Source organism: Ruditapes philippinarum, unplaced genomic scaffold, assembly GCF_026571515.1.
Source record: "Ruditapes philippinarum isolate M1 unplaced genomic scaffold, ASM2657151v2 ctg1963_1_1_1_1, whole genome shotgun sequence".
Lineage (NCBI taxonomy): Eukaryota > Metazoa > Mollusca > Bivalvia > Venerida > Veneridae > Ruditapes > Ruditapes philippinarum.
Genome location: NW_026864594.1, coordinates 2,302 through 20,102, shown reverse-complemented (window position 1 = coordinate 20,102; position 17,801 = coordinate 2,302). Strand labels below are relative to the sequence as shown.

At 33.7% G+C, this 17,801-nt stretch overlaps 1 protein-coding gene across 1 annotated transcript; it reads right to left on the bottom strand.

Annotated features, from left to right (window-relative positions):
• Positions 1-11,925: 11,925 nt before the first annotated feature.
• LOC132726222 (tubulin beta chain) lies at positions 11,926-17,482 on the bottom strand. The gene is made up of 4 exons (XM_060711498.1): positions 17,003-17,482; positions 16,307-16,759; positions 13,195-13,497; positions 11,926-12,185 (listed from the first exon to the last, which is right to left on the bottom strand). Exons 1-4 carry the CDS (start codon positions 17,306-17,308, stop codon positions 12,123-12,125), a joined length of 1,125 nt encoding a protein of 374 aa, XP_060567481.1. The 5' UTR covers positions 17,309-17,482; the 3' UTR covers positions 11,926-12,122.
• Between the last annotated feature and the right edge of the window lie 319 nt (positions 17,483-17,801).

Below are 17,801 nucleotides of genomic sequence, written 5' to 3'. Positions count from 1 at the left end.
CTCTAGTGGCTGCAGTTTTCATCCAAATATTCTGGAAATTTGTCAGGAAGGTTGTTTTGATGATATCTAGGTCAAGTTCGAAGATGGGTCATGTCTGGTCAAAAACTAGGTCACAGGAGCTAAAAATAGAAAAAGCTTGTTAACACTCTAGTGGCTGCAGTTTTGATCCAAATTTCCTGGAAATTTGTCAGGAAGGTTGTTTTGATGATTTCTAGGTCAAGTTTGAATATAGGTCGTGTCCAGTCAAAAATTAGGTCACATCGCCCAAATATGGAAAAGTCTTTATAACACACTAGAGGTCACATGTTTGACTCAGTCGCATCAAACTTGGTCATGATGCTTGTTTAAGACATTGCTTGGATGCGGTTGTGTCAGGTGAGCGATCCAGGGCCATCATGGCCCTCTTGTTAATGTTTAACTGTCTATTCAACTCCATTTAAAGAAACTATTAATTTTCAGGCCTAATTTCTAGCATAAGTAGATAAAATAGCATACGGTAACCGTATGAGATTAAAAAAAAAAAACATTCTGAATCTTTTCTTTGCCTATTTGAAATATTTGTCTCAATTGCTGAGTCGGCATTTCTTAAACTATAATAGGATTTGATTGTTCAGGGTTTTTTATTCCAAGTTGGTGTTACAGACAATAGGCTTTAAATGCTTAAATGGCTTATTTCAATGTGTATCACTTACAAACTACAATGTATCTACTTAAAGTCCTTTATTTATATTTTACATGTTTATCTGTTCACTCATTTAGCTCAGTAGGTAGAGCATCAGATTATTAATTCAAGGGGTCGCAGGTTCGATCCTCGGGCAAGGCATAATTTTCTCTGAGACATTTGATCTTTGACATTAAGTCTTATGGTCATTTATCTCCCACCGCTGATTCAGAAATTATGTGAGATTAGTAGTCGGTCACTTGTGCAGAAGTTGTCAATTACTGGTTGGTTATCCAAGAATGCCTGTTAGGTGAATTAACACCCAAGAAATGATGTGTTAAAATTGGCGTAAAAAACAAAAAACAGACAAACAAACATCTTAATCTTTTCTCAAATCATCTTATGATTATTATTAAAAGGAATTTTCTTAGAAGAAAAGGAATTAAGGAAATAGAGGTTAAAGTTTAAACTTTGTAGACAAAAATCTTGTAAATTGTTTTAATTTTGCAGTATTAACAATATAGGTTGGGGTGTATTTTATTGATGTTTCAATTTTACAAAGTTTGTTATTATTTTGTAGTGATATATTCCCCTCATTTATACATACTGGCTTAATTTTCTTATATTTACTTTACTCAGATAACCAAGTTGCAATGTTGCTGCAATGAATCCACAAATTTTATTATAAAACCTAGATTATTGTAGTCAATTTTAGAGAAAAAAATTACAAGATTTTAAAGGAACTCTATTGAGGTTTTTTGACAAGACAAGACTGGAAATAATTTTTCAAGAATAATTTACATTTGATGTAGATCTAGACCAATAATGTTTGTACAAACTTTCAGATCATTCATTCACTCCGTTTTTCCAGAATGATAATTCTAAGTTTTAAAAATGAATTGAAATTGTAAAGCTTTGCAATGTTTTTCATTTATATCTGCCTAAAAAAGCACAAAAATACAATTTCCAATTTATTTTGAGTATATTTCTTAAATATCTTTTGCATATCATTCTGTTTAAAGTGCCCAAGTTGATCTAAGTAAGAAAATCAAAATTTTATATTTTTAGGCTTTTGGACCTCAGTGGAGTTCCTTTAATGTAAATTTTGACATTGTTTTTTCTCTATTATTCTTTTGTCTTGTTGGCAGGTATTTACATGTGCAAGTACATATGTATGACTTATTAATATACAAATTTTTCACCAAGAAAATACACATGTATGTTCAGCATTATTTTTTTTTTAATTATTGTGACATTACTATCAAAACTGCATTTTTCATGTCTCAGCTTTCCAACTTCCTTTTTGAAACTTTCAACTATCAATTGGGAAATGTAAAATTTTGTAAATTAACTTGATTGGCCATGTTAGAATTCTTGACCAATATTGAAACAGAAGCTGTTTTAGTAATTACAGCAACTTTTCAGCTTAGCTGGTAGAGGAAAAACTGATATGGTTTTCCTCTGAATATTATTTGAAGTGCAAGTGTACTTTTTATTTATGACAATTTTATGACAATTCATTATGCCAGCTTGATATGTAAAACAATTTGAAAAATGTTAAAGCTAGTCAATAATACACTGATCAAAAGCTTGTTTATTAAACATGTTCATTTGAAAACATGATACATGATTGTACAAGTTTTGTATTTTAATCATTTTTGCTTGGGGCTTAAATTGATGTGTAAATCTATAGATAAAATACATGTAGGTAGTTTGTTTTCTGTCCTCTTGTCTTATAGAGATTACATCACAAGATCTGAATTTTTTCGTTTATTTTTACTGCTGTTGATCGGAGGCTTAGCCATTATCCTCCAGAATTTATTAAACAGACTTAACCAGTTTTCTGTTTGTTATTTTCCGGAACTGTACATTATTTAACTGTAGGGATGTCAGGATGAAAATTCTAAAGACAAGTCCACCACCAGTATAGAGCCTGGTTAGACTGCATGAATGTTCAGGCTGGCCTGGCTCCACACAAGTGGCAAGGGCTAGTCACTTTCAGTTCCATTAGGTTAAGGTTTATACATCAGTTTAACTGTTTTGTATTGTATTGTTTGATGTATTTTGTCTGCCCAGTACAAACTTTTTATACACCAAATTAATATGTTTGAAAAAAATAAGATGAACAACAGTTTTACTTTGACAAACCAAGTTAGATGTAATTATTTTTGTTATATGAATTTAATATATTTAAAATATAATAGTTGGGGAAAATTTAATATGTGATTATTTTGATTTTAACTTTTGTTTTTTTAGTCTGTAATTTTAGTAACTTTACCTCAAGTTCTGTGCCAAACTTCTTGTGTGTTAAGAAAAAAGAATAGCACTTTTTAACATTGATTTATTTTATGATTGTTAAGATTTTTTTGATTTTTTTTTTTTTTTTGAAAAAAAAATCACAACAAAACAAACAAACTTTGGTTAGTGATAATGTTAAACTGTGATTTAGAAGTACATGCATGGATAAAATAAAAGTTTTTTATATTGATATAGGTTACAGTTTTGCTAGTAAATAAAGTTTTTCAACTACTTTCTATTTCACATGGGGATCAAATATATAGGTTGGGAGCTATGTTGTCCAGTGTAAGTAGCCCGGGGTTCTATGATATCAAGGTACTTAACGTTTATCGGAAAATATTAAAATATAAATATAAGAGAATGAGATTTTTCTTCCATCTTATAAGTGAACCTTTTCCAGAACTGTTTGTCAAAAAAATATTTCAAAAGAACCAATAAAAATGACATTTTTAGCTCACCTGTCACAAAGTGACAGGGTGAGCTTTTGTGATCGCTTTTCGTCCGGCGTCCGTCCGTCCGTCCGTCGTCCGTAAACTTTTGCTTCAAATGACATCTCCTCATAAACCACTAAGCCAATTTCATCCAAACTTCACAGGAATGTTCCTTTGGTGGTCACCTTTAAAAATTGTTCAAAGAATTTAATTCCATGCAGAACTCTGGTTGCCATGGCAACGGAAAGAAAAAACTTTAAATATCTTCTTTTAAAGAACCCAAAGAGCTAAAGCTTAGATATTTGGCATGAAACATCTTCTAATGAGTGTCTACCAAGTTTGTTCAAATAAAAGCCCTGGGGTCAAAATTGGCCCCGCCCCAGGGGGTCATTGATTTTCCCTGTATGCATATAGTAAAAATTTAAAAAATCTTCTTTTAAAGAACCCAAAGAGCTAAAGCTTAGATATTTGGCATGAAACATCTTCTAATGAGTGTCTACCAAGTTTGTTCAAATAAAAGCCCTGGGGTCAAAATTGGCCCCGCCCCAGGGGGTCATTGATTTTCCTTATATGCATATAGTAAAAACTTAAAAAATCTTCTTTTAAAGAACCCAAAGAGCTAGAGCTAAGATATTTAGCATGAAACATGTTCTATTGAGTTTCTACCAAGTTTGTTCAAATAAAAGCCCTGGGGTCAAAATTGGCCCCGCCCCAGGGGGTCATTGATTTTCCCTATATGCATATAGTAAAAACTTAAAAAATCTTCTTTTAAAAGAACTCAAAGAGCTAGAGCTAAGATATTTTAGCATCAAACATGTTCTAATAGGTGTCTACCAAGTTTGTTCAAATAAAAGCCCTGGGGTCAAAATTTGTCCCGCCCCGGGGTTCATTTGATTTTCCTTATATGTGTTATAGCAAAAACTTAAAAAATCTTCTTTGAAAAAACCCAAATAGCTAGAGTTTAGATATTAAGCATTTAACATCTTCTAGTAAGTGGCTACAAACTTTTTTCAAATAAAAGCCCTGGGGTCAAAATTGGCCCCGTCCGGGGGTCATTGATTTCCCTTATATGTGTATAGCAAAAACTTAAAAAATCTTCTTTGAAAAAACCCAAATAGCTAGAGTTTAGATATTAAGCATGAAACATCTTCTAGTAAGTGTCTACAAAGTTTGTTCAAATAAAAGCCCTGGGGTCAAAACTGGCCCCGCCCCAGGGGTGTCATTGTTTTTAACTATATGTGTAAAGTAAAAACTTTAAAAAAGTCTTCTTTTAAAAAGCCCAATGAGCTAGAGCTTAGATGTTTAGCATGAAACATCTTCTTATGGGAGTGTTGGGGTGGGGGGGAGGCTATATACAGGTGAGCGACCTCAGGGCCATCATGGCCCTCTTGTTTAGAATATTTTCAATGTCTGCCATTTTGGGTAATTTCAGAGGAGGTTACTACGGTATCAAGGTAATCCCCCAAAAAGCAAGTATGGAAGGATAGATGGGTCAAAACTTTCAAGTTAAGTTGTGAAAAACTTCCAACAGTTAACTTGCTATTAAATTAAAACTATATGAACAGACTATATGTCAGTATATGTGTTTATAACATATTTTAATTGACTGCGTAAAAACCATTAAGGAAAATGGTAGTCAACTATGAAGGTTTTATAAAATAGTTTTCTTGTCACAAATACATTCATTATTCATCAAATTAAATTTATTGGCAGATGAAAATGAATCTAGTGTGCAAGTTTTACAAATATTAGCATCATCATGTGTTGCTTTTACTAGCAGTCACAGAAAAATTAAATACCTTGATATTATAGAACCCTTGATATCATAGGAACCGAGTATAATTGTTTTCTTGCATATCAGACAAGATTATCTACTGTATACACTGGTACTAGAAAAACCTATCTTACACCCCCAGGTTAGACAAGTCGCATGTTTTTTCAGTTAGCATGAATGAATTGCATTCTTAGGATGACATCATTTTGCCATTATGTAAACTATGAAGTTGTAAAATTATACGCTTCTGTAAGAAATCAGTGCTAATGGAAATTATAAGTTTTCGTAATTTCTTTTCGTAATACGATTCATGTAAATTCACTGAATTTCAAGAAAAAAAAGAATCAAGCTGTTGTTGCATACAGGAATATCTAGCTCTTTGGTAACTGTTAAGCGGTAACTCTACAGAGCCTTGTTACCACTGTAAACAGTTACCCTCAAGCTAGATATTCAAGTCTTAATGGGAGCTGTTGTAAGATTCTTATAAGCTTCTTCCAGTATCAACTATGGTTAACTCCTGTGAATCTACTGTTCAGATTTACATTTTAGTCATTGTGTGCCTGCCTGCAACAAATGTTAGCTGGTAATTTACTATTTAACTTATTTTAGAGGCCAGTAGAGCTATAAATGTAAATACATGTACATATGAAACAACTGGGGATATATCATCTTTTAATTAGAAAACTCTCATTGTATGATGGTCATTTCATCCCATGTTATATTATTATCATGAACATGTCCATTTTCAATTCTGAACAAAATCATTTATTATTTATTGGAAAATGTACTGACTGAATCGGAAACAGTGCAGATAATGATCAGGCAGGTTGATCTTGGTTTGCACTGGTCACATGTATAGATGCAGGCGGAGGGTTATGAAATAAATTATTTCTTTTTAAATGTAGTATCTTTAAAATTTGATCTTGCTTCATTGTCATATATAAACTTTATTTCTGTAACTCTAATCCTGACATTGAAGGACATTTTAATTACGATATCCATCATCTTTATGTTTCACTGCACTAGAAATTATCAGGGTATAGATAATTTGTCTTGTTAAACTTTGCATTTTTTTTGGTGTCTTTTTTGTTTTATAGTTGTTTGTTTTACATGTGTTTTAAATGTTTGTGTACTTAAATGTGCTATAATTATTATTGTTTGATCCGAGTTTTATTCTAAATAACCTACAAAGGTCGCACAGACCATGTTTATAGCATTTATTGTAAATTCTTCATATTTGCATACTTAGATATATTGAGAGAAATATTCTATAGATTATGTTACCAGATTCCCAGACAGATGTATACAATTGTTTTTGTATGTTAAATGTTCATGAATCTTAATTATTTAAGTGAACTAGAAATTAATACATGTACTATTTACATAGAAATGACAAGTAAATTCTACAAGTGTTGTGTTATGTCACCTATAAATAATTTTGTTGTGTTGCTTAAGGAACATGAAATTACTTTTATTTAGTTATTGAGATCAAACGCAACTTTCAGCTCATTTCTGCCAATTACTTAGGAATGCAATAGTAAGGGTATAGTCAGAACAGATATTTTATTTTAAAAACTTCTTTACTACTTAGTTTGCATTTAGATTACATGTTCTGAATTTGTTGACATCAAAGTTTCTTTTATTTGTTATTTTTTCTGAGATGATCATGGGTGATGGGTGATTTGTTAGGAATGTGTTTAGATGAGAATGTTACAATCATCACCAAGTAAATAATGCACTGCTGTATACTGTACTAAACCTGATGTATATAGCAACCATTCTGATAATTCATCTTATTTTCTGAAATCTGAAAAATAAATGTACATGTATGCAAATTTGTTGAACCACAGCAACACACAGAAAATTTTATTTTGGAAATGTAAATTAGGATACATTATATTTTGAGAATTAATCATATGTAAGCAGTAAAATTAATTGACTCTACCAGCATTTGTGTATGTAACTGGAGTATATAGCCAGACCAGCCTGTACAACCCGATTTGTCTTTATTGTGACTAGCCGACAAAGCCAGGCATTATATTCTTGTTAGTGCAATTTTAGCATTTTAACATTAACCCCTCATTAATGTTACTTGAAGTATATACATTGTAGAAATGTAGTGCCTTTTAGGATTTCACCTCACATGAACAATGGACAGTTCAGGGTAAAATCATAATTCAACTTTAGCTTGTTAATTAAGGGTTACAGTGTAAATGAGATTTTATGTAAATACTTAGATACATTAGATAGTATAGTAGATAATATCATTATTGATATGTACATGACCATGACTCCTGATGTAACCAGTAGATCCATTATTGTTTGTTAGATATGAAAATGTGTTCTTATTTTTCATCACAAAAAGCAAAACTTTAATTACCATTATTCAATGTCATATGGTTTGAGATCAATTGTTTGATTTACAAAATTAGAACCTAATTTAACATTTTATCATGAGCAAATATTTAAAATAAAACTTTTTTTAGCATTATTAAAATCCCGTCATTCATTGTTAACCTGCAAATATTAGGATATTGTATGTTTTCTTTCTTTTTTGTCAATTTGGTATTTTAAACCATTCCACTTGTAAGCATTTTCAATATGTTTTTTAAAGTATGATTTATTGTGCACTATAAAGAGAACAAAACTTGTAATTTTGTCTTATTTCTTTCCCTTGTCATGCAAGTCTCTCATTATGAAATAAATACAATTCTTGTAGATATTTCTTCAAATTTGCTGTTTATTTATCAAAACCATCTCAGGGACAAAGACACTTGACTAACCAAGTTAACAAGAGCACCGCAAAGGTTGCGCAATATACACCCAAATGTAAGTTTGTCTGATTAGTCAAAAAATCTTTTAAATAGGGTAGAGACTTGATCAAGAAACTTGTCTAAAAATGTTTTATCTTAATTATCATTATGATACTATATTATGACCTTCAAGTTGGAAGCATTTTTGTCAGACCTTCAAGTTGGAAGCATTTTTGTCAAGCTGGCTGTATTTGCGGCCATCTGGATTTGTCCAGCCTATATCTTGCTCATTCTTTGAAAGATTACAAAATAATTTGGTACAAATGTTTACCACAATAGGATGGTGTGTCAAACACAAAACCCAGGTCCCATGCTCAAAGGTCAAGGTCACACTTGGGGGTCAGTGCAAAATCCGTGTCCGGGGCGCAACTACATGCATGGAGGGATTTTTATATAATTTAGCACAAATATTCTCCATGTTGAGATGAGTTGTCTTGCGCAAAATGAAGGTCAAGGTCACAATTTTAATAAAAATACTAAAGTTTGTTTGTTGGGGCTGTATCTTGCTCATTCCTTAAAGAATTACAAATTAATAATGTTCATCATGAGACTTCCTGTAATGCACATGAACCAGGTCAGAGGTAAAGGTCACATAAGATGATGCAATGTAAAGAATAAAGAGGATGTTGTGCACATCTCACCTATGTATACATCTTTCTCCTTGATCTGAAGCGTATAGGTTCAGGTATGAATTAAGACAAGCGGGCTTGACATTCTACCCATGGGCATGTCTTGTTTAACCCAAGTGCATGATTCATAAAACTTGATTTAAGGTCTACTAGGCAATGTTATATGCCAAATATAGAGGCATTGTATTTTCCACAAAAAGATAAGATGTGTTTTCCTATACGTTAGTCTACATGAGGCAAGTGACTTCTGGGGCAGGGCCAATTTAGACCTGTAGAAATCTACAAATTGATGCTACAATTGCCAAATACCTAAACCCTTAGGGCCATCATTGACCTAAGGGGTTGATTAATATCAGTTTTGCCGAGGCGAACAAGGCAATGATACATGTCAAATATCTTAACTCTTAAGCATAGTAGTTTCAAGACAGGAAGACTTAAATGTGTAAAGCCTTTATGCCAAAGTATTTGATATACCAATCAATCTTATAGTTTCATTCATATTGCATTTGTAGTATAACAAAAGTAACTTTTAAAATAAAAATCGTTAAGTGCCATAACTCTGACAAAAATTATTGAACTGGGAAATGCCCACAATATGAACAACTAGACTTGGTAATGATCGTTCCTGTATAGTCTGGATGAAATTGCACCAGTTATTCTTGAGTTGTCTGGGCAAGTTATGACGGAGAAGTGATCCCTTTTGTGGCTACCGTACTCTTTAGCAGGCTAAAGCAGTTAAAGGAGTTAACAAGGCACTTTTTTGTTAGGTTTTGTGAAGCCAAATACAATTTATTTGCGGATTTCATAATGCTACTTTAATTCACAAGTAAGCATATAACACAGCTAGGTCTGCAATTGTCAAACATCTGTGCAGTCCTTTCCAGCCCGTCTCTGTACATAAAACCTAGTTTTAGGTGACAAACAGTCTAGTTTGAAAAAATGGCAGACAAAAGAACTTTTTGCAGCAAAAATTTTGTGAAGTGTAACTTAAATAATACAGTCTTAATTTAGGATTTAAACAGTGTAATGTTGGAGCAGTATCTCTAGATGCTCGCAGAAATCATGATCACAAAATAAGACAAATATCGTTTTTTTCCCCCGCAGACTCTTACATTTTCCTTTTATGATTGTATATAAATTGGTGTAAAGAGATGAACAAGAGCCATGTTAAAATGGCCATCCCCCGGTCAAATGTGTTTGCTCATTGATAGAATGTATATGTAGTACAGCAGAATAATTCAATTTTAAGGTCTTTTGGTAATGAAAACTGATGGCTGAAGTGATAACAGATTTGAAACCTATGTTAATACTGATGGCTGGAGTGATTACAGATCTGAAATCTATGTGAATACCAATTCACTTGTTTTCAGATCTTAAGGTTTTTGTGAGCCCCTTGTTATATAGAGGATATTTGTTTAGTTCAGTGTAAGATCGGAATATATTTCACCGAGTGAGCACCAAAAGGTATATTTCACGAGTGGCGCAGCCACGACTGAAATATGATCTTTTGGTGTTCACAAGGTGAAATATATTCCGATCTTACACTAAACTAAACAAATTTTCTTTTTATTATATGCAAAGAAACGTTTTTAAAAGACATTAAACCTAATACTGAATGAAAAGCGCGCCAAATAATAATACAACGTGACGTCATTTACGACGTCACGTCATTAAGTTGGTACCCAGTACTGTGCACGCTGGTATTGCACTGAAACAACGTAAGGGGCTTAAATTCAAAAACAGTGAAATTATCAAAGTGGTAATTTCACTGTTTCAAACAGTGAAATTACCAGTTTTAAATCACTGATATATTTCTATAAACCACCGAAAAGCATGTAATAAATAGTTTTTCTGGCCTCATGTAGACGTTTTTTGCGCTCCAATTAATATGCAAGTATAAGACAGCCGTAAAAATTTAATCTTCTTTAAATACATGTGAAAGCTTTTATCAAATTTGGAGATGCAGCTGAAATCCAAAAATGATGATTACACGAAATTTGTTCTGAAGGGAAATTTGATTTCACAGTATGTATCGTATACATTACAGCACAATTAAACAGTGTAAGAAATTCGGATTTGAAACCACTAGGCTGGTCTGACTACCAGATTGGAATATTCACTAGCCCACAAGACATTTCACTAGCACGATTTATTTGTTCAAAACAGTTGTTTAATTTATATTGCCTTTGAAAATACAGTAGCCTGGTCGGGCTTGTTACTGTGAAAAGTTGGTAGCCCGAGGAGAAATTTAGTAGTCAGGGGCTATAAGACTACTGCTAATTTCAAACACTGATTAAATGTCATTAACATCGACCTTTTTACTCCTGTATGTGAATCCAAGTCAACATGTGGTCTGTATATGGTACTGGTATGACCCTCAACATCATGCGGACGAAATATTTCTGACACAGATATGATTTAGGAATTCAATAATGGCCATTTTGATTACCAAGCATGCTTGAACTATAATCGAAGGAATGATATTCACACTTCTGCTCAAATCTCTCCTATAAATACAGTGTACCCTGCAGAATTTGATCAACTAACAAGACAATCGACACACCTACTTGGGCAAAGCAACGAGGCATTCGTTCCAAATTGTTCTTTATATTGCCTCTAAAAAATGCAGTAAGTAGTCCGGTTGGGCTTGTTTCTGCTAAATATTGGTAGCCCAAGGAGAAAACTATCAGACTACTGATAATTTCAAACACTGGTGTTTAAGGTCTCCAGAGCTACTTAGTCAATCCAAGACAGTAAATATGACTGCAAATTTGCTTTGGTTACTTTTAAATACATTTTCATAAAGTTGGCATGAATCTGAGGCATGCTCTTTTTTGACACAATCTAAATGCAGGTGACATAAATTGAAGAACTACATTCTGGAGAGACATTCAACAGGTAGACTACATGGAAAAAAAAAGACATCAGTAAGAGAGTGTGCTTGACAGTAAAACAAGTACCTTGATTATGATAATGTACTGTAGAATATTCTCAGTTCAAAAAGGGCCATAATTCTGCCAAAATCTGTTGAGTTATGGTTGTTGGATAGTTATAGTTTCAGCACATTTCCTTCAGTAGTTTTGGAGATAACAAACTTGCAAGCAAAAACTCAACAAAATTTGACACAGACACCTTGGCGAGTACAATATCTGTCCCCATTTATTTTTAATAGTCAAGCTAAAATGTATATTTATATCATTTGAGAAATACCACTATTCAGTATTGCTAATGTAATACGTGTCTGAGGTTATACAACAAATTAGGAAGCAGTGCAATACTTCATGACAGAAAAATCTGCAAAAACAAAACAAAAACAAAATCATAATACTGATTTTTATTAATTTCCTGAGACATAACATAATTTAAGAATTCAAATATATCTAAATTTTAAAAATACACAAAAATATTGTTGGAATTCTTAATGTCCTGAAATTTTCCAAAAATACTGAAAGGGTCTTAGTCCAAAAATAAATATATTCAAAGATGTTTCTACACTAAATATGATGGAATATTAATTTAGGCCATTTCACCATCTTCCTCCTCTTCATCAAACTCGCCCTCTTCTTCTGCTGTGGCATCCTGCAAATTATATATTAATACAATATAAAAATACAGACAAGTACATTATTTGAGGGTCACTTTGTCAAAATTATTACAATCTGATATCAGAAGAATCTGCAACAGTGAACCAGACAATAATTATTATTTAGTTACAATATATTTGACAGATATTTACAAATAAATGCCATCATCTTCAAAAACAAGGCTCAAATAAAATATTGTTTCGACTCCAAGTACTTGCCAACAAAAATCACTGCTACCACAAAAAATCTTGCTAAACTAACAAAAACTTTTGTTTCAATTAAAATATATTTTTCCTAGTCCTGCCTACCAATTCTATACTAGCTGAAGTTAATCACTGTACTTTTTGAAATATTCATAAACTTAATGTTACTTTCAAAACACAACAATAAATGGTAAGAGTAAACATAACATTATGAACTTTAAAATCATATGTACTGTTTAACTTTCAGCTCAATTTGTTAATGTCCCTAGAGCTAGAATAATAAAATCTGTCATGTTGCGGTTCGGATTGAAATATCCGTCCAGAGGGGACCCGTCCATGGGCGGGTTCCCGAGGGTTTGATATTCCGATCCAAACTGCAAACACGTCAGATATTTTTTCTTGCATATTCAGCTATATCATTTCATATTAAATTTGTTTACCTCAATATGATATAAGTTCATGGAAATTAAAGTAATTTCATCCATAACTAATTTCTTACAATAGCATACGAATTTAAACTTAAATAACAATGGCGAAATGACTTCACCCTAACCACATATTTCCCTTCTAGAACGACTTCATTTTAACGCGGATCATCCATAAAGTGTGCTAAAATGATGTTTTTGTTTGGCACACGACTCATCTGGCACCCCATGTGCCAGATGAAATTTCCGACATGGGTAAAACTCACGGAAGCGCTAGTCTGCTATGCAAGAAAACATTATTTCAGGCACTGGCAGAAACTTGGATATAACATTCCTTTCGCTAAAATGAAGTAGAAAGAATTATAATAATTCCTACCTGGTACTGCTGGTATTCAGAGACCAAGTCATTCATGTTGGACTCAGCTTCAGTAAATTCCATCTCATCCATACCCTCACCAGTGTACCAATGCAAGAAAGCCTTACGACGGAACATAGCAGTAAACTGTTCAGAGATACGCTTGAACAGTTCCTGGATGGCAGTGCTGTTACCAACAAAAGTTGCCGACATTTTCAAACCCCTTGGTGGGATGTCACAGACAGCTGTCTTGACGTTGTTGGGGATCCATTCCACAAAGTAGCTGCTGTTCTTGTTTTGAACATTCAACATTTGTTCATCAACCTGTAGAGAAAAAACAAATTATTTAACGCAGCTAAAGGAATGAAATTAAAAAAGAGGGCTATGATGGCCCTGAAATTGCTCACCTGTATATAGGCCCCTGTGCCAAGGCCAATTTTAAACCAGGGGCTTTTATTGGAACAAACTTGGTAGACACCCATTAGAAGATGTTTCATGATAAATATCTTAGCTCTAGCTCTTTGAGGTTTTTAAAAGATTTGGAAGTTTTTACTATATACATAGAAGGAAAAACAATGACCCCCCTCAGTGTTTTTTTTTCTCTACTTTGGGAATGGTGCCGGTACCAGACTGATTGGGAAAAAATGCGTTATTTTGTCTTAAATTGGGAATTTTTTTAGCATTTTTTTCAGCTAGAAACAAGATTAGTCATCATGAATATATAGAGGATATTTGTTTAGTTCAGTGTAAGATCGGAATATATTTCACCGAGTGAGCACCAAAAGGTATATTTCACGAGTGGCGCAGCCACGAGTGAAATATGAACTTTTGGTGTTCACAAGGTGAAATATATTTCGATCTTACACTAAACTAAACAAATTTTCTTTTTATTACATGCAAAGAAACGTTTTAAAAAGACATTAAACCCAGAGATCTGCCGAAGACGCGATTTTGCGCCATTGGCGCTAAAAAAGTTAGAATGGCGCAGGAAAATCGGCAGCAAAGGGCCATGGGCGCATCTAAAATCTGTGCCAGACTTATAAGAAAACAAAACTGTCTGCTGGGTTATTTAGTCATCCAGTCAAAACTGGTACCAACAGCAACATGTTACCCATGCTCCTGTAATTACGCATATTCTTTAGTTTATCCATTCCCCTATAGCTTTTGTCCATGTTATCTACTTACCGCATTTCTTCTCATAATCCCTTTCCCACACAGATACTCATTTCTAATTCTACTACCGTAAATTTAATCCAATAAAACAAACAAACAAATTATACAACTACTTAATATTTAAAATGATTATCGGTAACTGAAAAAAAGTGTTGCTATTTTAAGAAATGCTGTAAGTTACAGTATAATCTGACAGGTGTTCAACTTGATCAACCCTAAGGTCACTCAAGTTCACGCAAGTTTTGGCTGATGAAGTGTAAAAAAAGATGTATATTTCGTCATCAGAATGTTTGACAGGGTGATTAACCAATCAGAGAAACATTGTGCATGACTTTTTTCATGATCAAAAGGTCTGTCGGCAAATGTCTTTGATGTATGCTGTCTACACAGAGGCATACAAGGGGCAATAAAATTCGTCAATATACATTGGTAAGGGACATTTTGTGCAAAGTAGGAACAATTAAATGGATAATGCACAATATAAGACATTACAAGTAAGAACCAGCAATTATGTGAATAAATTTGCATATCAAATTTTTGAGCAGCCATTAAAAAAATATTTTCATTTTTGCCTGCAATTAATATTAGTTAGAAAGTTACCATGTAGGCATAATTTTTAATTATTGGTAAAGTACTGAATTATAAGTGAACCACTTGTCATAAAATATGATTTAAGTTTTATTACCGGGGAAATTCAATTACATGTATCTACAAACTTTTTAACAGTTATTTTGGTCAATGTTTACTTATTTTCCCAAGGCCCATACTTTGGTAAAAATGGCCCATCATTTTCAGACCAAGTGGGCCCAGGGCCCAGTACTTTCAAATTCTTGGCAGATCTCTGTAAACCTAATACTGAATGAAAAGCGCGCCAAATAATAATACGTGACGTCATTAAGTTGGTACCCAGTACTGTGCACTCTGGTATTTCACTGAAACAACGTGAGGGGCTTAAATTCAAAACAGTGAAATTATCAAAGTGGTAATTTCACTGTTTGAAACAGTGAAATTACCAGTTTTATATCACTGATATATTTCTATAAACCACCAAAAAGCATGTAATAAAGATAGCTAACAGCTTCCACTGTCCAGGAAGAACTATTGAGTGGTGATTGATATGAATATGTTGGATTTAAATGATTTCAGAGAAATCACTTGGCCTTGTGGTTATTTTGAACAGCCATTTTGGGAATTTAAACATTGGAATGTCTATTTTCTATTGGGAACAGTACCATTTTAGGGTAGTAGTTATATAAAGAAAAAAAACACTGCCCCTGGGGCGGGGCCAATTTTTACCCCAGGGCTTTTATTTGAACAATCTTGGTAGACGCCCATTAGAAGATGTTCATGATAAATAACTTAGCTCTAGCTCTTTGGGGTTTTTAAAAGATTTCAAAGTTTTTACTATATACATAAAGGGAAAAACAATGACCCCCCCCCTGGGGTAGACACCGACTAGATGATGTTTCATGCCAAATATTTAAGCTCTAGCTCTTTCAGTTTTCTAAAAATTATTTTAAGATTTTTCTTTCGGTTGCCATGGCAACCAGAGTTCTGCTTTCAATTAAATTCTTTGAACAATTTTTAAAGTTGACTACCAAAGAAACATTCCTGTGAAGTTTGGATGAAATTGGCTTAGCAGTTTATGAGATGTTGTTTAAAGTAAAAGTTTACGGACGGACGACGCACGGACGAAAAGCGATCACAAAAGTTCACCATGTCACTTTGTGACAGGTGAAAAAGTTTACGGACGGACGACGCACGGACGAAAAGCGATCACAAAAGCTCACCATGCGACAGGTGAGCTAAAAACAGAACAGCTTTTAAATGGAAAAGTTAAATGTTATCAATTTAAGTTATTTGTCTATATAAAAAAGCTGAAAAACTTTAAACATCCACAAAATTCATGTTCATAGTTTAATATTGGGAAAGAACTGTTATGTTGATAACTAATTCTTACCTCCTTCATGGACATTCGGCCACGGAACATTGCTGCAACAGTGAGGTATCTTCCATGTCTGGGATCGCAGGCAGCCATCATGTTCTTGGCATCAAACATCTGCTGAGTAAGTTCTGGTACAGTGAGAGCTCTGTACTGCTGGCTTCCACGAGAGGTCAGGGGAGCAAATCCTGGCATGAAGAAGTGGAGACGTGGGAAGGGAACCATGTTGACAGCCAGTTTACGGAGATCTGCATTCAACTGACCTGGGAAACGGAGGCAAGTGGTAACTCCAGACATAGTGGCAGAGACGAGATGGTTCAAGTCACCGTAAGTTGGCGTGGTGAGCTTCAATGTTCTGAAGCAAATATCGTACAAAGCCTCATTGTCAATACAATATGTCTCATCTGTGTTCTCAACAAGCTGGTGGACTGAGAGGGTGGCATTGTATGGTTCAACTACAGTGTCTGATACCTAGAATATAAAACATGAACTATACAATAACACTCTTGCAATACTTTCAATTTCAATTTGTAATCATAATTAATAGATTAATAGAATTCAATCATTTTTAATATCTTATTTTCTACTTTTGAAAAGCTTTTTGTACGATTATAATTAATTGTTGCTTTTCATATCAAAAAGTTTTTCATTGAAGTTCTGGTAAAAGAGTGCTTGAAAAGAGGTGCAACACAAAGCATTTAATATAAATAATACCTTTGGAGATGGCACAACTGAGAATGTGTTCATGATTCTGTCTGGGTATTCTTCACGGATTTTGCTGATTAAAAGTGTTCCCATACCGGAGCCAGTACCACCACCAAGTGAATGTGTAAGTTGGAATCCCTGAAGACAGTCACAACTCTCAGCCTCTTTTCGTACAACATCTAATACAGAGTCTACTAATTCAGCACCTTCTGTGTAATGTCCTTTTGCCCAGTTATTTCCTGCGCCACTTTGACCAAACACAAAATTGTCTGGTCGAAAAATTTGTCCAAAAGGTCCAGATCTGACAGAGTCCATTGTACCTGGTTCCAAATCAACCAATATAGCACGAGGAACATATTTACCACCTGTAGCTTCATTATAGTACACATTTATTCTCTCTAATTGTAAGTCCGAGTCTCCGTGGTATGTACCAGTGGGATCAATACCGTGTTCATCTGAGATAACTTCCCAAAACTGAAATGAAATAAAACACAATTTAGATAAGTGTTAGTTTCATAAATGTCTCAAAATTTTCCAAAATGTCTCAAACTTTTTCAGGAACATGAGACATATTGTCTCATAAAAAAAATCCTTTCCCTGTCACTGTATTTATAACATTAATTTTGAAATATATGTAAAAATTGTTTGAAAACCAGTTTTATTGATGTAACAGATGTCCAATTCGTGTTGAAATATTACAATATTTTTGTAAGTGTTTACAGGGGCCGGGCGTATCACGTTAGTGGGGGGGAGGGGGGCAGGATCTGACCCCAAGCGTCTGTGGTCTGTGCCTGTAAAATTCAACAAA

Excerpts from the sequence above, each read along its gene's own strand:
- LOC132726222 (XM_060711498.1), bottom strand. The coding sequence starts at position 17,308 with ATGGACTCTGTCAGATCTGGACCTTTTGGACAAATTTTTCGACCAGAC. Across the intron at positions 16,760-17,002 it reads CAGTTGTGCCATCTCCAAAG|GTATCAGACACTGTAGTTGA; the intron begins GTATTATTTATA and ends TTTATATTCTAG. Across the intron at positions 13,498-16,306 it reads GCCGAATGTCCATGAAGGAG|GTTGATGAACAAATGTTGAA; the intron begins GTAAGAATTAGT and ends TTTTCTCTACAG.